This window comes from Microtus oregoni, unplaced genomic scaffold (genome assembly GCF_018167655.1).
Source record: "Microtus oregoni isolate MIOR12 unplaced genomic scaffold, Mior012 000036F_ref0000092, whole genome shotgun sequence".
Taxonomy (NCBI): Eukaryota; Metazoa; Chordata; class Mammalia; order Rodentia; family Cricetidae; genus Microtus; species Microtus oregoni.
Genome location: NW_024543095.1, coordinates 23,446,568 through 23,473,059, shown reverse-complemented (window position 1 = coordinate 23,473,059; position 26,492 = coordinate 23,446,568). Strand labels below are relative to the sequence as shown.

At 47.6% G+C, this 26,492-nt stretch overlaps 1 protein-coding gene across 5 annotated transcripts; it reads left to right on the top strand.

The window, feature by feature from the left end:
- Positions 1 to 23,785, top strand: Gdnf (glial cell derived neurotrophic factor). Of its 5 annotated transcripts, none has more exons than XM_041631278.1 (3): positions 1 to 386; positions 4,844 to 4,942; positions 22,259 to 23,785. In XM_041631278.1, the coding sequence occupies exons 2-3, from the start codon at positions 4,870 to 4,872 to the stop codon at positions 22,741 to 22,743; spliced, it is 558 nt and encodes a 185-aa protein (XP_041487212.1). In that variant the 5' UTR covers positions 1 to 386; positions 4,844 to 4,869; the 3' UTR covers positions 22,744 to 23,785. The 5 variants fall into 5 exon arrangements, with proteins under 5 accessions (XP_041487212.1, XP_041487211.1, XP_041487208.1 ...); XM_041631277.1 differs by having other exon boundaries at positions 4,844 to 5,020; XM_041631274.1 differs by lacking the exon at positions 1 to 386 and adding an exon at positions 3,392 to 3,425 and having other exon boundaries at positions 4,844 to 5,020.
- Positions 23,786 to 26,492: the final 2,707 nt, after the last annotated feature.

Below are 26,492 nucleotides of genomic sequence, written 5' to 3'. Positions count from 1 at the left end.
TGCCTCTGAGCCACCCGCAGCGCCCCAGCCCGGTGCAGCTCCAGCCCAGAGCTCCGCGCGCGCAGCCGTGTCACCCCTCAGCCACAGCAGGGGCTGCTGTTCAGACTTGGTCTTCTTGGGGTCCAGGAGGCCGGTGTGGGAGGTGTCGGCAGCCTTCTCGCTCCTCGCGGCGGTGGCGGTGGCGGCGGCGGCGGCGGCTGGCACGGTGGCCGCCGCCTCCTGCGTGTCCTCGCTGTCCGGCGCGACCCCTGGATTGCGTACTCTTGATCCCGACCTTCTGGGCGGGGCCCCGCGCTCCTGCCCGCGGTCCGGATGGGTCTCCTGGCTGGGATTCGGGCCACTTGGAGTTAATGTCCAACTGGGGGTCTACGGAGACCGGATCCGAGGTAAGAAGGGAGAAGCGTGCTGGAGGGGACCCGTCGGGCGGCAACGGTGTTGTCTGAGGGCAGAAGGGCGCGGCTGAACCCCAAGCGGGCTACTGAGTGTAAAGCAGGAAGGCTAGCCGGAGTTCAAGAGACAAGCTGATCCGAGGAACGCTAGACTTGCCGAGGGTACGTTCTCTTTTCCGCGTGGGAAAAAAAAATCTATAGAGCGCCTGGTGCCCTGGAACCCTGAAAGGCTGGAGGTCTGGGGGCTATTCCCATGACCCACCCTGGTAGGGCGCTGCTCTGTGCGGTCCTGGAACCGTGGAAGACTTGGCTATCCACTAACCCACCGCCGCCAGTGTCTTTTCCAGAGTGCAACTGGAGCGTTATCATAGCTCGGAGTGTAACTTACTGTTGAGCTTGTTTCGGTCTGTTCTGGAAGAAAGCTAAGCTAGGGGAAGGAGGGCTGCAAAGGTGCTGTGAACCTAAAAATAGAGGTTCACCTCCTCTAGCGAAATCTTGCAAAGTTACATGCCTACCCTTCTCGGGCCTTTTGCTAGTACTTTGTTAATGCCCTTATGCGGATCAAGATTAGGAGAAGGGCTCCTGACAGCGACTCGGCCCCGGGGTTCTGTCTCGAAAGACTTTTGAGAACCTTCCAGGTCTCTGCTAGGCCTTCGAGGTGCTTGTTTTAATTTTCTCTTCTCTCCAGCGACTCTGGGTCTCTATCCCCCAAGAAATCCCCCGCTGCCCCCGCCCCCCAGCACACACACACTACTTTGTACCACTTCGAAGTGTAGATTCCTGAATGGGTTGGTTTCCAGCCCCACCCAGGGAAAAGGAACCCACGAATCAGGGTTCCTCTGCCTAGAGCCTCGCCTGTGGCAGGATCTGCCTTCAGGGCGGATGAGCGTGCCCAAGCCCGGAGTTCGCCAAGTTGGTGCTGTTTGACCAGGATAAATGCAACTCTGCCAGTTCCTTCAGGGAATGTGTGAGAGAGCGCCAGACTCTCGCTTCCTCCGTATTTTGAATTTGTGTTTGTTTGGGGCAATCCAACTAACCCCCATAAGCGTGCACCTCCTCCCACCAAGCCTTCCAAGAGGGATTCGCTGTTTCCTTCTTGCCCTGACCATGCCCACTCCATTTCTCTGCGCTTTGGTGGGGGAGGTGTCTTTTTAAACAAGTGGCAAATGTCTAGCGTCCAGGAAGCCCGCAGCGTCTCTAGGTTACTGTTGTAAGAGTTTGAAGTGATCCTGGGCCTAGAACTCTATCTAACAAACGGACCCCCTTCTGATTTGCCTTCCAGAATCATCCCATATTTTTCCCCTTTCTCCAAAGCACCCCGAATTTACCCCCTTTCTCCATCTTGGGCTGGTCAGTTATGGGGGAGTGGTAAAAGAATGCGTCCTTAGTCGAGGACACTGAGCACAGAAGAGAAAGGCAACAGCTCTTTTAGTAATGTCTGTCCGGACCCTAGAGGAAACACCCGAGTTCAGAGTGCACTCTCCTCCCACGCCTCCAGGTCTAGAAAGCAAATCCCAAGCAAACTTCCCAGCCTACCATTTCCCCCCCCCCAAAAAAGGTGCGGGGGCACTGACTGGCGACGGGAGCAATCACCCACTTCAAAAGCTGTTTCTGTGACAGAGGATCAGGGTGTCTAAAAGCAGGTTGCCAAGAAACCACCTCAGGTGAAGCGCGGAGAGGGGGAATGGGGAAAAGGAGCGGGAGAGTAGAAGCCTCAAAAGTGAGGATTCGCATAAGGACGCCCACAGATCCCCGAGTTAGTTTGGGGATAGACACAGTGGTTCTTCTAGGGTTTTATATTTTAAAATGACAATTCAGCCTACCCGCCGCACAAGCACTTACAAGGCCCGAGCGGTTTCTGGTGCCCCCTGGTGCCGGGAACTCAGAATCGGCGAGCGGCGGTTTGGCAGTCATTACCGCGGCTTTCCGCGCATCCTTTAACCCAAAGTCCTGGGACCCACCGGGTACCCACATGCGCGGCACCAATAATTTTGCCCTGCTGAGATAAGCTGGTCCAGGATGGAGAGGGGAACCCGTTTTCCAAGCCCGAGAGAGAACGAGGGGTCATTTGGCAAAACCAACCTCGGAGTAAAAGCTTGGTTCCTGCTCGGGTCGGTCGGTGCCTTAAGCTATTCGCACGCACGGCAAAGGCCAGGCGTAGCGAGGACTGGTCCCGCCAGTGCTTTGGGGAAGAGAGCGGCTTTGGGGAAGATAAGCAGGGTTGCCTCGAGGCGGGGCCCAGACAGATTCCTGAGAAGAACCTCCTAGGAGATGCACACCCCATCTTTAGCCCCAGCTGTGTGGAGCTGGAGCGAGGGTGTGGGGAGGGAGGGAAGCAAGTGCCACCAACTAAAAGGTGGCTCAGAGAGGAGCGGGCCCTGGGGCTCTCAATAAAGAGTGCGCCCGCTCCGCCTCGGGATTGGAGGGGGGAACGCTTTCTGGGCGCCCTGGACTCCCGGCCTAGGATGAGATGGAGAGCCTCCTTTGGCGAGGCAGAGAGTGAATGTCCCAGTGTTCACCTCCTTTGCCAGCGTCGCCCGCCACACTTCTGACCGAGGCTCTTCACATCCAATTTTAAAAGCCCTCCGTGAGCCAAACTGGAAAAAAGGAGGAAACCCTCGTAATGCAGAAGGGAAATCTGGTGCCTTCGCAGCTTCCTGCTGGCGAGCACGGCGATCTGGGACAGCGCCTTAACCCCGCGCCTCCTTGCTGCGCGGGATCGCCAGCCATTTCGCACGCACCCGGGAGCTGGCAGAGCTGGCACCCCAGAGGCGGGAGGCCTCGCCTTCCCCCGCTCCGGCTCACGAAGCGCCTCTCTGCCTTGCCTTTGCACTGCCTGGGAGTTTTCCTGGGCCTGCGCGCCGGGAGGGAACTAGAGGCGTCTTTTTCCCTCCTCTGGGGTGTACAAGCCAGCCCGCGCAGCCGGAACCTGGGCGCTGTGTGGTTCTGTCGCTTCCCAGTCTCCGAGCCCAACAGCTGCGGAGGCAACAGACGCCCAAGGGATGGAAAATGAATTCGTCTCCGCAGCGGTGGGAGGTGGTGGCCGAATTAAACGCTTTCCTGGTGGCCTTATCAAGGGGCCTAGACTGGAATTCTGGGTGGAGATTGTGAGGGGCGGGAGGATGTACCCCAGAAAGGAGGGAGGGAAGTGCCTGTAGACTAACAGGAATGTTGCCAAGAGGTTTTGGTTTTGGTATTTACCTGGAAACTGTTTTGCCCTCCCCCACGGAAAATGTCAAGGTTATTTTATCAAATGCGTGAATTTTCTGATTTGAGAGTGCTCTCCAGGCAGTGCCCCCCCCCCAACTCTGGAACACTGGGAGAGAGAGTAACACCGTACCTTTAGGTGACTTAATCTCTCTCCTCATCCCCCCCACCCCCAGCTCTTTGATTGGGACCTATTGCCAGGTTTACAGGGCTTTCCTTTTGCCTCTCTCACCCTAGGCTGCATGCCCCCCTTTCTAGGGATATGAGGCCTAAGAGTCCAAAGGACTTTGAATAGTGGAGGGGCGAGGCCTCCTAAAGTGTTTAGGATTCTGACTGTGGTCCTGGTGTAGCTAAGGGCACAGGACGCCATAATCTCTGTTGAGAGGGAAAGGGTGAGAGTCAAAATTTCACAGAGCTGCAAAAATAAAAGCAAGAGCATCATCGGGTATACCATGAAAGATTTTTTAAAAAACCCAAGATATATGCAATCCCTGCCTACTAGCAACGGCTAAAAAGATATTGGGCCCTCGCTGAGCTTTTTCTTGAGTTCATGTTCATGATTCCGAGAAGTGAACTGGCATTTTAAGCCAAGTAGATGCTTCCGAAGTTAGGTAACTTAACCCAGACACTTTTAGCAGGCCAGAGTCTGTAGTTCCACATTAACTTGTTCTGGTGACTAAATTTTTATTTATTCGGGTTGTTTGAAGGGTGGGAGGCAGACAGGGCACTGGAGCCTGCATCCTACCGAGCTGGAAGGAGGGCCCAGCCTGGGACAGAGGAGTGAGCTTGATTTTAGTCCTTGCTGTTGCTTGCTTGGGTGGAAGGCTGGCTTCCAGGGCTCAACTATGGAAGCTGCCAGGTGGGGAGGGACGGTTTCTGTCCAGGGCCTGGCAAAGGCAGCCGGATGGGGGCTACCCTATTCGCCCCCGAGGGACTGTAGGGTGCCGCACGCCAGTAGAAGCAGCGGGTTAGAAGTTGCAGTATAAGTTTACGTCCAAAATCTGGGATCTGGGGAGTGGAGGGCTGAGAAGTGGTCAGCAGTGGCGGGGTCGGGAATGCGGGCTGCACCTGGGGTGCACGGGGATCAGAGCGGGAGACCATGGGTGCTCCGGTAAACGCGGGTCTGCAGCTATGCAGGAAGAGAAGTGTGGAGTTGAGAGCAGGTCTGTGGGCAGCGCCGGGATCCTGGGCATCCGAGCCTAACTTGCATGGTGCGGTTCTCTCCCCCACGCCGCCCGCCCGCGCAGGTGCCACCGCTGGACGGGATTCTAAGATGAAGTTATGGGATGTCGTGGCTGTCTGCCTGGTGTTGCTCCACACCGCGTCCGCCTTCCCGCTGCCCGCCGGTAAGAGGCTTCCCGAGGCGCCCGCCGAAGACCGCTCCCTTGGCCGCCGCCGCGCACCCTTCGCGCTGACCAGTGACTGTAAGAACCGTTCCCTCCCTCCTGGGTCATCATCAGTGAACCCCAGGGCACCCGCACACACGCAGGCATGCAGCCACCCGGGGCCAGTCGTGAAGGCTGTGAGCCTCCCCACTCTCGGGCTAAGTGGGAAGAGCGCTGAAACCCTTAAGGGAACTCCTCTGCCCGCTGCTGCCCAAGGGTCCCAGGTGCCTTTCTTGTAAGCAACAAGGGATCCTTTGTTCAGTGCGGAGATTATGAATAATGTCCCTTTATAATTCCCATCAACAAATCTCCCACTACCACCACCATTACAGCCAAACACCACCAGAGCACACATTTCTTCCCTGCCCCTCTAAGAACACACCCCCTTCTTTTTTCTTCTTCTTCTATCTCTGTTTTACTGTGCCTCACTGTGCTTAAGTCTAAAACCTCTTGCATTTTCATCCCCACCTGCAAGGGGATATGTGAAAACCCAGCCAGAGAGAACCCAGAAGGGCCTCCGTGTCCAGGGCTAGCATCTGCCTAGCATCAAGTCTGTTACTGAGAGTTCTGTGGTAGGAAGACATCAGGGTGACTAGAGCAAGCAGAGCTGAAAGAGAGAAGCATTCAGAACACACCCCGGGATGCTAATTCAAAGAAAAGCAAAGGAACAAAGGAACAGGGTACTCTTACTTTAAAAACAAGCCTGCCGTTTACTACTCAAAAGCTAGCATTCTAAAAGCAAGCAATTACAGATATGATTTGATACAACCTATGCTCCATTCCTCAAAAGCCCATCTGGGTAAAGTGAGATAGATACATAGCAAGTGACTGTGATGGGTGGGAAAGTATCTAGGCAACAAAGGTAGCAACAGAAAAATAGACACACTCTCAAAATACTCATTCCCACCCACTCATACCCCCCCCAGAATTATTGACTTTGATGTTCTGCACTTGAACTGTGCTGTGGACGTGACCACCCATCCATCCAGGAAGCACCATAGCCCAAGTCAGCCCCAGGACTGAAATAAACCAAACTCTGTGGTCTTGTACTAGGAAGCAAACATTACATGTGACATGCTTCTTGCACAAGTTCCACGAAGGTAAAATTCTATAAGGATTTCTAGAGTGATCTAGGGTTTAAAATGGAATGTAGTTAACCCCCTGAATTTCAAGCATGAGTCCCAAGACTCTCCATCAATAAATGGAGTAAACTCATCTTTAAAGAGTTCCACATCAATCACAAGCTTAGGATGAGTGTACAAACATTTCTCCAGAAGGAATTCTAAACGCCCTCTCTGCCATTGTCTTCCTTCATCTATTCCTACAGGGCCAGCCAGAGGGACAGGAACACAGTGGCAGATAATAACAGTTCTCTAATTCAGACATCAGTGGAGAGCACAATGACTGATTGCAAGCTGATTCCTGGAGGTTTAATCGCCCGCTGTATAAGTATCTTATCCACCTGGGCTGGCTAAGTTGAGCTTTCCGTTAATTCTTACAAATGAATGGCTTTAGAACTCAATGAACAGTTTACCACTGTCCACAAAAGAGAAGCCTTTCTTCTCCCACGTGCCAGTAATAACCAGGTCTGCTCCTTGGCCTCCATGCTCCTGGCTTACCCATCCTTTGAGAATGGAGTCCTCTAGGAGGGTAGTGGACTTCATGCCAGGAGATTCTAATATAATTGGTTTGAGGTGTAGCCTGGGCGTGGGGACTTTTAGATGCTTTCCAGGTGGGACTAGTGGCCATGCAAGATTGCATCACCATAGCTTGAAAACACCCTAGGGAAACCTCCAGCTTCTGTGAGTTAATCAGCTAGTACACAAGGAAGATAGTACTGATTGGCATTGACTGCATAGAGCCCAGGGTGATGTGAGAGGGAATGGAGTCTCCTTTCTCAAATGATGCATCATCATCTGTGCACAAGATTCTGACTACTGATTTTGTTCATGAGAGCAGAACACACCCAAATCTGCTTTGTCCATGGAAAGAGGCAGTAGAGCCTAGACAGAGAAATTACCCCAAGAGAAACCGAGCTGTGTTCTAAGCCAACTGACTTCTTTCCAGGTATGTTCAATTCAGTAGCAAGCTGTCAGTGCAGGGAAGGCAAAATAATGACAGTGTGCAGACTTTAACTACTCAACTGGTGTCGGCACACCCCTGCCACAGTGCTGACATTTATATCCTGTACTGTACGTGGAGCAACTGGCTAAGTCTGGTATAGAAAACCATTAAGTCATTTCATCTCATTTGAAAATAAAAAGTGCTATAAATTTTGGTCACTATGATTTCCTTCGGGTGCTTGGGATTTAGTGATTAAGCAGAAGAACTTCTGTTGCTTTAACAGTCACTGAGCCCTGTCCATCATGCTCAGAACATTCACTCTTGGGTCTGCATCCATGCCACTGGGTCCATTGCAAACTGAGCACCCCGAATTCATACATGGTGTGACTATGCAAATAGAAGTAATAACTGACTGGCTTGTCTTAAGGCCGGCTATAAAATAGACGGCCCATGGCCATTTTAAACTGACTCAGAAACTTGGTTGCAGTTTGTCTTTGGAGGCACCCAAGACTTTGTCTCTCGCCCCCTTGGTTCATTTGTGCCTCTTCCTGCCATTGTCCGATTAGAGATAGTGTAGGGTGGTCTCTATAGTGCGCAATATACAGATGCTACAGCATTTTAAGGCTAACAGGGAAACTTGATGCTTCTGAGAGCTGAAAAGGTGAAGTATAAAGTGCCAGATGTCCATGATGGCAGCAGATAGGTCTATGGATACTAGGGGCAGTGTTCACCCAAACCACTAAAATATATTTTGTACGGAAGGGAGAAACTCTACAGGGCTTGGATGGTCTTCAACCGATAACTAAAACTGATTGCTTTCATTTTTTATACTTCAGGTAGTTCCTAACTTATTATGATACAATGGGATTACAGCCTATCAGGTTGGTAGCAGGACATGAAGTTTTCTGTAGAAATAATCTTGTCGATCAAGTTTTCAGGGAATAATCCATAAAAAGCGTCATGTGAACCATGATGAAACTGAACGGTAACTCACAAGGTTACTAGGTAAGGGTCTCTGCCCTGGGTGCCATCTCCCATCATATCCGGTGTAAGGGACAAGGATGAATTGTATGTAGAGAAGCCATTAGAATAAGCATTGACTTTAAAACTGAAAACTTGAATGAAGCCAACCCAGCACAGTACAGTAGATGGTGTTAAACTTGCAAATCTTATATTTTGAGATGTGGAACTCTAAATAGGTAAGCACCACCCACTCGCTGCTTCCACCTGTACGGAGGAGCCAGTAGGAAAGGTAACTCGCTATATAAGAGGGAAAGGAGGCCTGGCCCTTGGAAAGGGGCTCTTGAAATTAAAGTCGGTGAGGAAGACTCTTTTAGGGGACACTGATACCTTGAGATCTGAGACCAGCATCTTCTTCCTCAAGCCCTAATAACTGTTCTTCAGAGAAATGCTTCCAGGGCTCACTTATAATTGAGCAGCCATAGGACATTGCACTGGCCCATCAGCCTAAGAGTTATGCTCAGAAGAGTCAATGTTAGCTAACACAAAAGTGGAAATGTCTGGCATTTCCTTTCCTACTGTATGTGTGACAGTTCTTTAAAATCCAGTGATCTTGGCCTTCGCTTAATGAAAATACTTACAGTCTAATTAATCATTTGAGCTCCATCAGAAGCCATTTTATGTTAAATACCCCCATATGCCAAAAGGCAAACATGGATCTAGTTGTAAATTATAAGGAGACAGATAGGCAGGTGGAAAGGTGAGTGGACAGGCAGCAGTAGGACAGATAGATACACCTATCCTTTGGCTAAAGTCATGCCGCCAAGAATTCCTAGCAACGTACTTCCTGAGATTTAGAGAACAGGACAGCGAAAGTCCAGGAAAGGGATTTAAGGCGTGTTTGAATGGTGGGTATTTGGAAGGAAAAGGAGGGGGACATTCCAGACCAGAGAGCAACATGAGGAACTTGTGGCCATGCTATAGGGGAAGTGTAGTCAGACATATAAGGGGGACAGAGCAGGAAGAGGGGCATGAGCTGGAAGAGGGACTGAAGCGGTGGTGGGAACTGGGAGATGTCTCCCCGGGTGATTATGGAGGAGGAGCTGAAGTGGTGGGAACTGGGAGATTCTCCTCAGGTGATTATGGAGGAGGGGCTGAAGTGGTGGGAACTGGGAGATGTCTCCCCAGGTGATGATGGAGGAGGGGCTGAAGTGGTGGGAACTGGGAGATGTCTCCCCGGGGGATTATGGAGTGCTCTATCTAGAAAAATGTGTTTGCCCATTTTCTATGACAAGCAGGTGAATGTGGGTGTCTTCAGCTCTACAGCTGATGTATGGCAAATATTAGTCCACTACGCATGAGTGGGGCTTTCAGAATAGGCAAATTTTTCGCTTGTAGTTTTGTGTTCTTATTTTTAAAAAGCTTCAAGGCATGAGCACAGTCAAATAAAGTCACTCATCATCAGGGACATGTAAATACATCTCGTTACTAAAGCTAGTGTCCCAGAACCTTCTAACTATCCATATGAGTAGCCTGGTTTGGAGCAAATAACTTAACATCCTAAAATCAAGCTAGTTTGAGCTCTACGGAACAAGGTTATCTCACCTTATAGATGAAAGAATTAGATCTATTTACATCCTGTCCCAGGTTACAGGTCTAGTAAGTAGGGAAGGCATATTTCAAGCTTGAGGTAGGCATCTAGTCCCAAAGCCAGCCCTCAACATAGACTATGATTCTAGGTTAGTAGATTAAAAATAATACAAGTATGTAGCTGAAAATCTATCAACTAACCCCAAAACATAGATTTCCAGGAAAATCTGTTTTAGATTTCCTCTTGGTCCCTTTCTGACTCTTTCTGGCCTGTGAGGTCTAAGGCAACATTATTAATGATCTCAAAGCTCACATCAGAACACATCAGACACATGGGTTTCTGTAAGGATTCCCACAAAACGGGCACAAACTTTCAGAACTTCTGGGAAACACACTTGTTCTCAGATCAGTCCCCTGCTACCAGCTGGCAGGCAAGCTTCAGGTGGAGGCAAGACATGAGTGCCAGGGCGACAAGAGGTAACTACTCCAGAAACAAAGTATGGGTCACCACTAGGACACATCTGCTACTTTGGCTAGCTTGGTAGCATCAAAGACCACATTTGTGAGGCTTTGAGAAAATACTGGAGCTGAAAAGTCATGACTTAAACAGTCCATGGTCGTGTGGGGGCCAAATGGCCCAGGCCTGGGACTCCAACTGCTGCACTCAATAGGCACCTAAGGGAAGATGATTAATACTGAAAATTATTTCTTCTACATGTCGAGGTGGGCATCTAAATTCTTCTATTGTGAGTTTAAGTAGTTATATGTCATTGATTGACCATTTGGGAACTACACACACACACACACACACACACATACACACACACACATACACACACACACATACACACACACACACACATACACACACACACATACACACACACACATACATACACACACACACACACATACACGCCTCATTTGTTTTTCCCTTCAGGCCATTTGAGGATGCACTGCAAAAGTCACAACATTAAGTATGTTAGCATATATCTCCTAAGAATAACACAATGTCTTGCACAAGCACAAACCTGCTACAAGGTCAGGAAATTTGATATCAGTGTAAAGCACTTGTCCAACAAATAGTCCAGCTTCACCAGTCCTGGTGATAATGTCCTCTGTATTACTTTTTAAGTCTAGAATCACGTAGTACATATGATTATCTGGTTCCTGTATTCTTTAATCCCTTCTTGCAATCCTTGATGCTGACATTCGGGGGGATGTCTATCGTTTCCTTGACTGCTCCTCAGTTTGAACTTACCTGACTATTTCTATGTGGCTAGATTCAAGTAAATGTCTTTGAACAACTCTGTTCGTGGGTGCTGTAATCTTGAATCAGAAACACCTAACACCACGTGATCCTAAATTGACTATGTCTGAATTGTCGTTAGTTGGCACGATCCTCACCATGAAGTTAGAACTATGGGGGTGAAGTTCCCCTTACACAGTCAGGGACCAGAAGGGCTAATAAGGCTGCAGGGAGGGGGGGTCATCAGCAGGGCCACCACAGGCCTGAGAGACAAAGCAGATGTGAAGCTGGAGGAATAGACAAAACCCCATGAAGCTACCCTGGTGCAGCCGAAAGCTGTCTCATAATACTCTCAGGGGACATGTGCCTCCAGATGAATATAGGAAAATCCCATTCATGGCACTCTGTTGAGTCTGTTGCTGCTCAGAAGGTTCATTGTCAGGCATTTCTAGGAACACAGAAGAGGCAGCGCACACCCCTGAGACTGATGGTTCTCCCTGTCCACAAATCACTGAACCAGAGCCTAGGCAAAGGTCTGTCCTCTGTCATACATGCTTTGGAGTCTAAACTGTGGTGAGATCCAGTCCTGGATCTCCTGCGCTTTGCCTGAAGATGCACAGTGGTTTCTGTTCCCCTGCCTCTGATATAAATACCAGTGAAGAATGATCACAGACATACTATGTTGACTTCATCGAACCATTCTTTCCATTCATTCCAAACTCAAACCTTTGCTTGTGTTAATCTTGACCTAAAGGTAGAGTTGACTGTTCCTGTCTTAGGACATCGTGGGGAGAAGAGCATCCAGGGGCACCACAGAATCAGACTTTGAGTCAGGGCAGCCCGAGCTCATATCCACACTTGTCCCCACACAAGACTGCAACAGGCTACCCCAGGACACTCACACATGACTCGCCTGATGGAAAAAAGAGAAAGAGAGAAAGAGAGAGAGAGAGAGCGAGAGAGAGAGAGAGAGAGAGAAGAAAAGACAAAGAGGGGAGATGGTGGGATGGAGGGATGGAGAGAGAGGAAGGGAGGGAAGAAGGAAGGAAGGAAGGAAGGAAGGAAGGCAGCATTGAGGTTTTGCAAATGTAGTTCTCTCCACGTGATGCTTGTGCCTAATTCTCTGAAGTCTTCCTGAGCTCTTAGAGATTTCTGCCAACACATGGACAGGATAGAATCACTTTCCTCATATCCAGCTAGAGCTGTGTTCCTCAACCTTCCTAACGCCGCCACTATTTAATACAGTTCCTCATGCTGTGGTGATCCCAACCATAAAATCATTTTCATTGCTACTTCATAACTGCAATTTTGCAACCTTTGTGAGTTGTAGTGTGAGGGTCATTTGACCCCCAAAGGGGTCCCAATTCACAGGTTGAGAACCGCTGACCTATAGGAATCCACCAGACAAGTTCAGGTGGATTTTTTTCAACCTCTTTACTTCTCTGCCCTCTTCTCTTAATCCCTCTTGTTCTCCTAGGAGTCCCCAAGGCCCTCAGAGCTACTTTAATTCACTTCTCACCTCTACTCTGGGGAAGATCCAGGGGCTTAGGATGCGCTGTAGAGTCCTGTGGCTTCTTGGGGTTAGAACAGGACTCTTTAGGGAGGAGGAAGTAGAGACTTTCCACCAGGGCCCTCAGTCCCCAATGCCAGCTACCACTGATAACACCACAAGAGACCGGTTTCCCTAGTGGCTCTTTTGCACAATTAATTTTTTAAGTCTTCTCTTTTTTTTTTCTTTTCCCCAGAGCTCATGCTGTGTGCTCATTAGCATGGGGTAGTTATTGCTAGCTGTAAAGTGCTTTTAATCACACCAGGTGTCCATGGATTAACTGACAAATGGGCACCCTGGAGGGTATTTTCCTGACTTAAAAGCAGGAGAATGGCCATTCCCCAACAGGGAGCCATGCTGTGTGGCTGGAAAACCATCATCACTACTGTAATAAAAGTATGGACCTCATACATAGAAATCAGAGCACTTGGAATATGAATAATGAAATTAATCTACTGTTCCACAACTGGGGTTTTTATTGATTGTTTGTGCTCACATGTAGTTATTATTAAGTTTTCTTAGTTGAGTTGTAGGCTAACAGCTCAAAATACATATAACTAATAAGTAGGTGCCGGGCTGGTCAAAGTGGATGCAGATGCTGAATAAAATGGTATATTGGTTGCCCAAGTAGCTTTAATATATGCCCTGTGCTCTTTTTCTGTATTCTGAAGTGATGTACATTCTGACTGGTCGTCTTCTTCTGCTTTGAGGGGATCCAGAAATGCTTTAAAAGAACAACAGCCAAACACTAGGGTCTTTACACTGCGGAGACTCTTTAAACAAGCCAGTGTCACTGTTGGTCATGAGAAAAGAGCATGGTCACTCTGGAGAGGGTCAGACCGGCTTCATGAATTGCCTTAGTTGCTGACGGCTTCAGAAAAAGAGATGCTGCTGAGCCCCTTCTGATTTAAACAAGAGTGGCCTCTTATTAGCTAAATCTGTTCTGTACCCAAAATAGGAGAGCAAGACGGTCCTTGGATAAAGGAAGATAGTCCAGCATTTGGAACTTAGTGATCTCTGATATATTTATTCTAAGTTGAAGTATGTGATAAGATGAAGACTTTTAAACCATGCACAGTGATAAAGCTACGCAGAACTCCTCAGAACATTTTTCTGCCCTCTCGCCACACATTTCCGAGGTCCCCGACAGGCAAGCAAGAACAAGGGTTGACAGATGACCTTCTGGGGCTAGGACAAGTTGCCATGACTGACTGTAGCATTGGAGCAGGGAGCTGGAGATGACTCAACAGAGTTGGTGCAGGGAAAACAAAGGGGTTAAAGTTGAGACCTTGAAGAAGTTGTACCTGCCTCTTGAGTGACAGAGGCTGACAGATTAGAACAGGTTGTTACAGTACATCCCCTCAGAGGCTAACAGGGTCAATACGGCCTCCTCAGGTAGAAACTCAGGCTTGACAACGCCTGGAGTCAGGGCATTTGGTGGTACAAATGCAATGCCCTTTCTACATTTCTTTCTGGTTCTTTTCAGTAAGAACACAAATTGGTTTGGTAGAAGGCTGGCAATGATTAGTTTAAATTTCACAGACAGGTTCAGCTGAGCTAGGAGGTAAAGTGATGAGGCCTTCTAGATCCCAGAAGACCTTCTGTGGGACTTCACGGTGTAGGGGCATGGAGGCTAATAATGGTAGCTGAGCTGAATGCTGCTCCCTGCATAGGTGGCTGGAAGCCAATACCTGTTAGCACTTTCTAGCCAAAGCTGAAACTGATCACACCTTAGGACTTCAGAGCTAGGGCGCCCCAAAGGACAGCAAGTTGACCTCAGGATGGCTAAGCTACTTGTCCAAGGTCACATGCTGGTCAGGGACTGACCCAGGCCTGGAATCTCAGGCTCTGTCTTCTCCAACTCTGCAGCAAGAGCTTGGTCACTGGTGCCAGACTGAGCCTGAGAAGCTTCCGGAGACGGGGCCTGTCTGTCTGAATCTGCCCCCACTGCTGGCTGCTGGTGTTCCGGTTGCGACTGGGACATTGGCAGATCTGCCTCAGAGTGATATACAAGAACAAGACGAGAGAGAGGTGCCCCCAAAAGGCATGGCTTGTCCCTTCTCAGAGACTCTTTGTTCTGTGGCCCATGGTGGCCTAACTTTGAGATCTATTTAATGCACTTGAGTTCATACCGGACTTTTCCCATAGCAGGTGTATTTCCCACTTCCTGTTCCAAGTCTCAGAACTGGCACATCTCGCCCTTGTTTCTGCGTTAATTTCGCTCTGCCACCAGACTTTAAAAAGCTACAGAGCAGTAGACTTTTTACTTGGAAACAAAAAGGCATCATGCAGGACAAGACCTACACTGATCTTTGAAACCAAACCAGCCAAATTTCTACTTACTAACCACGTGGGCCAAGAGCAAACACGTCTCCCCTGAGCCTTTCTGGTCTGTAAGGAGGTGTATGGGAATGTCCAGTTCCACGCAGCTTGGCAGCGGTACTGTCAGGTTTCCCCTTCACCCTGTGAGACTAAGCAGCCGCTCCACCCTGATCCTACGCTAAGTGCTTCAAGGAAGCTCTTGTTTAAGACCTCACTTTAGAAAACATTGCAATATGAAGAACTTTAATGTAATAATAGCCACATACCATATTTCTTGCAATAACTTTTCAAACTGAATGAAAGAAAATTGTGTTTGTACCTTTCTGGAAGGTACAGATGACTGATTCCTATGAAATGACATTAGTCATTCTTGAGAAAGTATACTGATCCTAGGCTAATGTCTTCATAGAAATAAACATTCGTGTGTGCTTGTGTGTAGACACACATAAGGATATGCTTATGTCTATGCCCAAGAGATAATTTCTATTTCTCAGACACAGCCTACATGGCAATGTGTCCTTTGCCTGCAGATCGAATCCCCCCTTGCCCAGGGTGTTTCCCTGTCCTCGGCCTATGAATAGTCTCTCATGGGAGACTACATCTCACAACTGACTGCCCAGTGTCTCAAGAGCACTCCCTGGTCTCTCACTCCTCAAGCCTAGCACTGTCTCAGAAGTGGGCGAGGCCCTCCAGGCACTGACTTCTAAGTACTTCTTTTTTTTTTTTTAGATTTTTTTTTTATTGAGAAAAAAAATTTCCGCCTCCTCCCAGCCTCCCACTCCTCCCCCCTCCCTCCACTCCACTCCTCTCCCCATCCCCCCACTCTTCTCCTCCTCCCCCCACTCCTCTCCCCCTCCCTCTCAAGTCTGAAGAGCAGTCAGGGTTCCCTGCCCTGTGGAAAGTCCAAAGTCCTCCCCCGTCCATCCTGGTCTAGGAAGGTGAACGTCCAAACTGGCTAGGCTCCCACAAAGCCAGAACATGAAGTAGGATCAAAACCCAGTGCCATTGTCCTTGGCTTCTCAGCAGCCCTCATTGTCCGCCATATTCTGAGAGTCGTATATCTGTGTTGCCAGCTAGGCCTTGGCTCCCTCTGTGAGCTCAGCACGTTTGTCCTTGCAGGTCCAGAGCCCAAGCTGGAGGCTGTAGAGTGCGGTAGAGAGGCAGAGCCTCCCACACGATCAGTGCCTGTGTCTTCCCTAGCGACTTGGCAGGTCTCAGGTTGGCCTGGAAAATCTCTTCTCTCATAGAGACACTATGGTGCTAGGGTCAGCCCCTCCCCCTTTCCTGGAACAGACACAGCTGCAGAAACCCTCCGCTGTTCTCTGCGTCCACTTCCCGAGTAGGAAGGAGTCGCATGCCCATGTTGTGTGGACTACTTCAGGCTACCTCCCGCTTGGATAGGCTAACAGCTGGCAGAGATGTTGAAGAGGACACATGGCTACCAATACAAAAGTGACCTTTGGGTTAACATATGGCTGACCTACAGCTTTTAAGAAAAAATTGACATTTTAACCATGTTAACCAAGACAACACTCTGAATTTTGGAAGTTGTTTTTTCTTTTTTAGCTTAGCTGTTAAAAGGAATGCTCAGAGCCCTTGCTATTATCCCTATAAAAATTCAGTTGCCTTTACAAAATAGTGATAATCCCAGTCCTTAGTTCTTAAGGTGGTATTTTTCCCCATAATCGAGGGAGACAAAGCCTTTGTAGTGAACAGTTTGTTCCCAGAGTCATACCCCGTACAGGTCTCATTTGTTTAAATAGCAGTGTTTATACAAAGGACACATCAGAGTTAAAATATTTGAAACAGAACAATGCCAAAATATTTGGTTACACTCTGAAGGATGACTTCAAGCAACTGAGAACTTTGATATCTTGCCTTGAATCGTTAGCTTTCAATCAGACATATTTCCCACACCGTATCTGGGAACTAAGCAAGTGTTCGACCTATCTGCTTTCATTGTGTATTTACTTACGTTACTTTTATCTTATTTTGCTTTTTGGTTGTTAAACTCGTGGTCTTCTTCTTTCGTGGTTTGCAAGTATTTTATGGTAAGTTAGTATTGTCAGGGATGTTTGTAGCGCTCACACTCTGTAACTTTTCATAGGGTGAGGGCATGCAGTGCCTTTAGGATATAGTATAGGAGAGAATCTAAACCCATGTCCTTCAGCTCAGTGCAGTCCTAGCAGGTTAAAGCGGCTGTGGGCCTCTGAATTCAAGGTAGGATGTTACTTGCCTGGACGAGGCTAGAACAGGCCAGTGAGGTTTGCTCAGCACCCTTCTACAGAATCATTTGGCCACTAACATCCCCTAAACTCTAAGCATGATAAAATGGGGCTGTGTCTTCAAGTGAAACTCAGCGGCACCCAAAGGCCTGGAACTAGAAATTGACTCATCTCATGGTTTGAAAAATATGATGTTTAATCCTCATTTCTGATAATTAATTATTAAGCCCACAATTCACATATGTAAAACTTTCCACATTGAAACCTGTTGTTTGCTCATATTTTTTTAAGAATATGAAAGAAAAAAGTTACCCTTCAGCTCAGTAAAGAGTCCGGTAAAGCCTGGAGCTGGGGCTTAAATGGCATTCCTCCTTAGCATCTAGGTGGAAGGGAGACTCCCCATCAAAAGAGGAGTCCTAAGCTAAACCTTCAGTTCAGCGCATTGAACCTGTGTGTCCCAGGGACAGTAAGGCCTTTTGTTGTTTTGTTTGCTTTTGTTGTTTTGAGACAGAGTTTCGCTAAGAATCTCTTGGCTGGCCTGGAACTCACTAGGCAAACCAGGTTGAATGGCCTCAAACTCCCAGAAGGGCACCTGCGTCTGCTTCCGGAGTGCTGCAGTTAAAGGCGGGCATCACCCCCACTTTTGTTGTTGCTGTTGTTTGTTTGCTTGTGGTTTTAAGTAAGATAACAGCAAAATCGAAAGGAAGGTACAGAAATCTTTCGCACACCTTCTGCCCCCAGCATCCCGTGCTATCACTACCCCTCACTTGAATGGCATCGGCTGTAGTCACCCCAAGTCTGCAGGTCACATTGGAGCTCACTCTGTGTTGTACATGTGTGCGGGTTTGAGTATGGATTCATATGAACAAGAAGCTTTTTCGCCAAGGCTCTTCCCTGGTTCTGTGGAAGAGCCAAGAGGAATTTAAAATAAGAGAAAAGCACTGTCTCACAGTGACATAGTCAAATATTACAATATTTGTTGCATGCTAGATTTGAAACTATTAATCATTTTCATTCAGTATTTATCTCAGATGCCAACCTAACTCATCATACCTGTTGCATCTGCTGAATAGAGCCTGTGACAAAGCTGTGTGGCCACCAAGTCTGGAAAATGGGGAAATTTCTCTTAAGAAGGTTGAAGGTGCTAGAGCCAAATTTTGCCCCTGGAGTATTGGTTCAGGTCATCACAAGGCTCTGATAATATGAAATTGTGTCACGGGTAAATTCGCAAGTTTCTGAAACCAGGAAACTTGACTTCCTGTAACTCCAACGTCTTACTGTTAACGTCTGTGGAGTTCTTGTGTTTCGTCCTCCCTTTTGATTACTCTTCAGCTGATTAGTAATCAATCTTAACTTCTATCCTCCTGGGTTCCTAACTTAATGATCTACTTAGGAAATGTTAAATAGAGTCAAAGGCCCCATAGTGTGAGTCCTTTGTTAAACAAAGCCCTTTTTAAGAAATTAAAAGCACCATTGTATTTTAATTAGTCACTTCAAATATATCTATTTTAGAAGTTTGGGTTTCTAATTAAGCATTTTTACAAATATAAGAAAAACTAAAGTTTTTATAACTAAACACAGACACACTTTATTTTCTCCTCGCTAATTTCACTATTTGTGAAATAAATAACAAAACGCACACTCCGATCATTTTGAAAATAAACAGTTTTCCGTATTATTAAAGCAGAATAATTTAAGGAACTGATGTCTTTCTAAGAAAGCTCCCTAAAGGAAGTGCCCCGAGAAAACATTTCTAGGGAAATAATAGGAACCAAGCACCCTCTTGGGGTCCAGCCTCTGGAAATGTGTCTGGCCCTCCTCTTACGGAAGACATGCCTGAGAGGCCATAGGACTAAGCTTCGAAGGAAGGCAGGGGAAATGATTTTTCTCCTCTCAGGTCTGAAGTATCCATGCTGCTCAGGGCTTCACCATTTCCCCCCTCCCCCCACAAGATCTGAGTTATTTTAGAGCCTTTCATTTCATGAAGATGCAGTTTTCCATAGAAGCCATAGTATCATCTTAAAACTTTTCTTTTCCCCTCTAAAAGTGACCTCATTCCGTTATCAGGGTCTCCTGGTTCAGAGTTCTACCCCAGTTGTTTATATTCCATCAGTTCCTGCCGGAGTGGATCTCAAGTTTGAGGTCCAAATGGGCACTAAGCAAACATGGGCCAACCTAGACTACAAGACAAGAACCTGTCTCAAATCCAAAAACAGAAGCACATGCAGTTTCTGCATGATTGCATTGCTATCCTCTTAGAGAGCACAGAGAACGAATGAAAAAGAAGATCAAGTTAGATGGTGTTAGCACGCAAGGAATTACAGCAGGGGTAGAAGAACAGGGTGGAGGGTCTAGAGGCTTGGGAGGAGTTGCATTTTCAACAAAGAGGTCAGCCAGTGACTGAGTCTGTCACCATCAAGGATATACTTAAAGGCGATGTCAGAGGGGTATATGGTGCTGTGAAGGGCAGTGGCCCAGGCAGAGGCAGCCCTACGAAGGCTCATGTTTAAGCAGTATTTCTTGGTCTGGGTGATTTAGACCCTAAGAACATTTGGCCAAGCCTAGAGACATTTTCATCGTCTTGTTATGAGGATGGAGAGCGGTTCTATAGCTTGGGTTTCTGTTGCTGTGCTAGATATCTGACTGAAAGGGTTTACTTCTTCTCATAGGTTATATTCCATCACTGAGGGGAGAAAGCAAAGCAGAAACTAGGGGCAGGAACTGAAGCTGGGACCACGCAGGAACTCTAGTTACTGGCTCGCTTTCAGGCTCACCTTCAACTTCCTTTCCTATATCACTCAGCCCTGCCCCTCCCCCCCCCATCTAGGGATAATTTTGCCCACAGGATGGGTCTTCCTATATCAATTCACAAAAAAGAAGGAAGGAAGGAGGAAGGAAGGAAAGGGGAGGGGAGAGGAGAGGAGAGGAGAGGAGAGGAGAGGAGAGGAGAGGAGAGGAGAGGAGAGGAAAGGAAAGGACCCACAGATATGCCCACGGGCCAGACTGATAGAGGAAATTATTCTAGTTGAGGTCCTTTCTCCCCAAGTGTGTCAAGGTGACAACCTAGATTAGCCATCATGAACTGAGCAGAGGCAAGGGACTCAGCTAGACATCCTGTGGACAAGACAGCTTCCTAAAGCAAGGAACACCCCGTCCCTCAAATGCCAGCAAACATTGGGAAGGGAGAATGAATACAAGTTGATTTGGTCAGAGATGACTAAGCCTGGGCACAGCAGAGGCCGGGTTAGGTACAGTCTTTCTGCCAGTCGGGGCTTCGGCTCTTAGATGAGGGCAACAGCAAACCTTGGAGCTCTCTGGGCAAACAGGGCAAGTGATCTGAGTTAAAGAGTTTACCACTGACTGGGAAGCAGATTGCAGAGTGGTGAGGGCAGCTGAGACGCTAGCTCAGCTGATAAGGGCCATGCTATGAAGACATGAGCCTGAGTTCAACCCCCAGAAGTCGCATAAAAACCCGTGACCAGAGACATGCCTGCAGTCCCAGCCTGAGGGAGGTGGAGATGGTAGGGTCCCTGTGTCCTGCTGGTCAACCAGGATAGCCCTGTGAGTTCCAAGTTTAGTGAATCATATCTCAAAATAAGACAGAGAGCAGCTGAAGGAGGCACATGTGCTGACTTCTTGACTCCACACACTTGCACACATCTGTACACAAATGTGTACACATATATACACACACCCCCAAAAGAGATGGAGGTGGCTGAGAGACGCAGCTCAGGTAAAGGGTTAGCAAGAGGTAAATGGACCTAAGTCAATACTGAAGCAATTTGTCACTTAGAGTAACTGAGCCATCCAATGCTAATTTTCACATAACAAACCACGGTGTACTTTTGATTCCAGTTTTCCCAGTCTTTTCATTATTTTTTATCACACTGAGGGTGTGTGTGTAAAATATAGTAGCGGAGCTAGGCACTTACCTAGCACCTCTTCACACACCCATGCATGCTACATAGGTGCACATACACACACACACACACACACAGAGAGAGAGAGAGAGAGAGAGAGAGAGAGAGAGAGAGAGAGAGAGAGAGAGAGAAGTCACATTGGCTGGATTTCATTTTACACAACAGGATTCTTGCCACATTTTAACCATTAGATAAAGAATGTTTATGATAGAACAATCTGAGATAGAATAGACACAATGTAATCTTCCTGAGCTTGCAAAAATGGAAACCACCGACTCTTCCTAACAGCTTGTAAAAGCCACATATGACCCAAAGCCTACTGAATTGCCTGGAAAGGGATGAGAGGACCATAAAAGCTTAATACCTGATTTAAAGGGGGGCTAGGTTCCCCCTCTATTTGGTGTGAATTAAATCATTCCATGACTATTTCCCCCTTAGTTCCTCAACCCAGGTAAAATGAGCTACTCAGAATCTCAGATTGTAAATCCATGTCTTCCCCAGAAGTCTCAAACATCCTGGTGTGCTCTCCTCTTTCCTCCATGGGGTCTCTTTTCCTGTTTGTAACCTCACAGTGGGGTCCCTGTGGCAGCTGCAGCCATAGCTGGCTTCACCCCTGGACCCAAGCCTGCATCTGTCCCCAAAAACCTCTCCTTTATATTCAAATCATTCTATTTTTTTTGTTGTTGTTGTTGTTGTTAGAATTGTTCCATTTGTTTGTCAGTAAAATACAAATATAATCTGCCTTTCCGTTTCCTTAGGTTTGGGGGATGGGTTTTAAAATGAAGTTGAATTTTAAAGATATTTGTTTGCTCTGTGTGAATCTGGTCCCACTCAGTGAGGCAAAGTCAGGGTAAACTTATAGCAAAGTAGCAAAGTCAAAAGACATCACGTTTCCTCAGGCTCTAGTTTCTCAGTTTGCTTTGATACTCGCAAATACCAGAATTCTGCAACAGCTTGAGAAAAGGCAAGCGCCTCCATTCCTCCTCAAACCAGGGCACCCAGGTGTCTGCATTTCAGAGAGCATTTGAGAGGGTTTCTTTGAATGACAGCTGTATTCAAGACTATGAAACAGGACCTTAGATGCCACCCTGGTCACAGACACCTGTCTACTTGCTTAACCTGGCAGACGTCATTCAGATGAATAACTCACCCTTAAAGCCTTGTTTCCTACAAGGAACCGTGTCAACACTCTTCTCTTGTTGACACCAATATTTCGCAAAGTGATAGACAGCACACTTTAGCCTCTGCTTCTAGGGGACCACCGGGAACGCTTAGCCTAAACGGATGATCACTTTGCTGGGGGTACAGTTCTAGCTAGTTCCAGGGATTGTTTGGTTCAGAAGACTGCCTGAAATGATCATTGTTGTCTCATGTGATGTTTTCTGTTTTGTTGAACAGCCAATATGCCTGAAGATTATCCTGACCAGTTTGATGACGTCATGGGTTTTATTCAAGCCACCATTAAGAGACTGAAGAGGTCACCGGATAAACAAGCGGCGGTGCTTCCTCGCAGAGAGCGAAATCGGCAGACTGCAGGTGCCAGCCCAGAGAATTCCAGAGGGAAGGGTCGCAGAGGCCAGAGGGGCAAAAATCGGGGCTGTGTCTTAACTGCAATACACTTAAATGTCACTGACTTGGGTTTAGGCTACGAAACCAAGGAGGAACTGATCTTTCGGTATTGTAGCGGCTCCTGTGATGCGGCCGAGACAATGTATGACAAAATACTTAAAAACTTATCTCGAAGTAGAAGACTAGTGAGTGACAAAGCAGGCCAGGCATGTTGCCGACCGGTTGCGTTCGACGACGACCTGTCGTTTTTAGACGATAACCTGGTTTACCATATTCTAAGAAAGCATTCCGCTAAACGGTGTGGATGCATCTGACTCCGGCTCCAGAGACTGCTGTGTATTGCATTCCTGCTACAGTGCGAAGAAAGGGACCAAGGTTCCCAGGAAATGTTTGCCCAGAACGGAAGATGAGGACCAAGGAGGCAGAGGCGAGAAGGAAACAGAGGGAGAGGAGGAAAAGAAGGAGGAAGGCATCCATCGTGGGAGCCTGGTAGAAGAAGGCCCAGCTACAGACAACTGGATAGGAGTGAGAACAGCCGTCTGAGCACTCCAGGATGGCAGGTGATGTCACCAGAAGCTCAAGGCTGGTGTCCCTGCTTAGCTGTTGCCAGCATTTAACTGACACAGTCCATGGTCACCCATTGCGGTCCGAGTCACCCATGCATGCAGAGAACCAAGCCAGTGGTTCTTGCTCACGTGTCTGAAGACACCAGGGAAATGTCTGATTCTGGTGTCACCTCTTGTCACTACATTTTCTGATGAAAATAAGAAAGATGTATTTTCCTGTCACTCAACAGATTCACACCCTAGAAAGGAGGGGGGAACAAAAGCAGAGGTACAAAGAGATCATAACCTTTGAATTTGAAAACCAAGGCCTGAGGTTGACTACATCCAGCATTTGGGAGTGGGGGGACACTTGGTGGTTGAATTTGAAACAGTGTATGGGGTAGGGAGAAGTTGGCTAGGAACCCAAAAGGCTGTCCTCCTGCTTAAAAACAAACCAGAAGGCATTTCCTTGATGTCCTCGGGAACAGGAAGAAAGCTGTGGTTTTCGGCAGCATCCTGGTAGGAGAGCTAGTGGGGAAGGCCCCCAGCTGCCTCCCCCCACCAGGGAGACCCCCAGGGCCTGTTGGTTTACAGAGACTGACGTTACATACACAGCTCCGTTTATGCGTGGTCACCAGTGACCAGAGAAGCTACTCGATGCAATGCATCTGTTTCAGATACAGAGATATAGAAAAGATATTTATTAAGATTTAAGTTATTGTTATTTATTACCATTCACTAATGAATTTCTCTCTTCTTCCCTTATTTATTAAAGTCTCTTTTCAAAGGTGCCAAAGTATATGTGCTCACAAAATACCAAAAAAAAAAAAAAAGGTAACAAAAGGAAGTATTAATTGGGAACAAGGGTCCATACTCTTCAAAGTATTAAAAGGGTTTCCACTGGGCAAAAAAATCACTTACTTTACCTTTATAAGACAACCCCTCATTAAATGACCCAGGTTTCCCCCGTTTTGTGGACAGGCTCTCCTGTGACTTAGGCTGACCTTGAACTTACTGCTTGGTCAAGGATAACCTTGGCTTTCCGATCCTCCGACTTCCTGTGGGGTTCAGAGCTCAGACAACTCACCCCATCTCTGCTCTAGGCATGGGAATTCAGGGTCTCCTCCGGGCTAGGCGACTCAAGCAGCTGAGTTACACCCTGTTAAAGGAACATCTCATCCCTGCCCCCTCGCCAGCAGTCCCAGTGTCGTTGCCACTCGGGGGATCCATTTCATCCTTGCCCCATCACTGAGCAGAGAGGCCACAAGCTCCGCTTTCCTTCCACATGTGTGACGTCATAACCACATACACAGAAGGTTGAATTCCCCTTGGTCATCCTGGACTTACAGTCACCTAAGAGTGAAATGAAGGACCTGCCAGGTAGCCAAGGTTTAGCCCTGCCCGATGGCACCTCTGCCTCCATTCTTGCCCACCTACCTCCTCCTTGAAGGCACACAGGCAGAAGCACATAGGGAATCTCGGAGGGAGAAGCCATCTGCCTTGTCCTTTGCCAGGTCTGTGGTCATCTGGGGTCAACATTTGTGATCCCTTCCAACCCAACGAGTCCTAGGAAGAAAGGTTGACAGAAAGAGGCCACAGGACATAGGAGGCCCACCCTGATTGTGTAGAGGGGAGGAAGTAGATGGGAGAATGGTACCTCTCACTGTCCCCATAGTGTACCTGTCTAGCTGGCATACAGGTCATGCCTTGAGTCCTGTGTTAGAGCTTGTTTCACATTTCATAAATGGAATTTTATGCAGAAATTAATTAATCACTTCCTTCGTAGCTGCTACCCCCCAAAGTAGGACCAATTGGCCTATCTCAAATAATCATGTTAAAATTTCAAAGTAACCAAGAGGTAAAAGTTGCTGGACATCCCCCTCCTGGACCCATGGCCCTAAAGACCCAAGTTATGCATGGTTCCACACCCTCTGAAGGACTGGGAAATGGAGGCAAAGGCTGCGCTCTCACCCTCTCCTGTTCAAAATGGTGATGCCCTCAGCTGCCTGGCAAAATTCAGAAGTAGTTCAGGATCTTCTGTTCAATTCTGAGAATCCTGGTAGACACAGTAGCTGATATTCCCAGGTCCAGACACAGCCTTCAGCTCTCGGGGGAGTCTCTGCTCAGCATCATCTCCACACTGAAAGCAGGCTCTAATGGGAGCAAGCTGCTCTGCCTAGTCCACAGAAGGGTAAAGTTGGTGATTTTTTTTCGTTATTGTTGTAATCACCATCTAACACAGTAAGGAGCACGCTTCTTTGGAAGTTCTGATCTCCCTGATCTGTCTCGGTCGTTTGTGTTATACAACCAAAGTTCTCTACAGACTTTATTTTTGTACAATATCATTTTGTAACTTTTTACAAATAAACGCTCATTTCTACTGCTTCTTGTACCTTTGTATTTATTTCCTCAAATGCCAGTGGACTCTGGCGGGGCCAGGCAGGCATCGGATATTGACTGAGAGCTGTGCCCTTCATCACCATTCAGTGCCGTGGTTGGTCAATGACCACACTCATCAACTCCTCATAACCAGTAACTACTCAGGTGAGGGAAGGCTTGCAAAGTTGTTCTTCATTTATTCATTCAACAAATATTCATGAGGTGCCTACAATGTGCCAGGCATCGTACAGAACACTGGAGATTCAAAAGTGGCAGGCAGTGAATAGATAAATAGATTAAAAAAAAAAAAAAGTAAATCCTTGGTCTTGGAGAACTGAGATTTTGTTTGGAGGAAGACACGGTATTCAATATTGTAGTGACCTGTATGATGGGTATTACCAAGAATGCAAGCAGAATACTGGAATCAAAAATAACAGTAGAGCCCACTTAGAGGTGACCTTGGGACTAAATATAAGAAGTTGTGTCAACCAATCAGAAGCATCCCAGCAGAAACAGCAACTTATGCAAGACCCTGAGGCAAACAAGAGCCTAGACAGAGTCCCTGATACTCCATGGGAAAGTAGCAGAATTGTTCGAACTGTGCACATAGCTGTAGCTTACTGCATTCTGGTGGGACTAGAGAGGACTTGCGATCTTCCTGGATTGAATGAAAGGAGTAGATCACATACACACACACACACACACACACACACACACACACACACACACACACTCACACTATTTGGTATATTTGGGCATTGTGGTTTCTGGCTCACCAAGAAAAACATAACAACCAGTGGCCAACGTTGGAAATTCAACCACATTCAACCAAGAAGAGTGAGTGTGTTGAAAGCTGGGAAATCCTTAAAAATCAAAAGGGGAAACTTTCACCATCCCGTGTGACTCTCTCACCAGGGTCATGCTGACCCAGTCTGGCAGCCGCCTCCCTCACAGGTGTGGTCCGCAGACAGGAGCTGCTCTCCCTGGCACCAGGCTCTTCAAGTTCACGTGGCTTGTGATCATAAAATCTGAGGAGAGTTTTCTCCAGTGTTGGGCAAGGAATCTAGGGTGAGTGCCAAGTGAAGCAGGCTTAAAATCACTTTCAAAATAAAGGGTCTACTCCTGCAGGGCGTGGTGGC

Excerpts from the sequence above, each read along its gene's own strand:
- Gdnf (XM_041631274.1), top strand. The coding sequence starts at position 3,392 with ATGGAAAATGAATTCGTCTCCGCAGCGGTGGGAG. Across the intron at positions 3,426-4,843 it reads CGTCTCCGCAGCGGTGGGAG|GTGCCACCGCTGGACGGGAT; the intron begins GTGGTGGCCGAA and ends CCGCCCGCGCAG. Across the intron at positions 5,021-22,258 it reads CTTCGCGCTGACCAGTGACT|CCAATATGCCTGAAGATTAT; the intron begins GTAAGAACCGTT and ends TTTGTTGAACAG.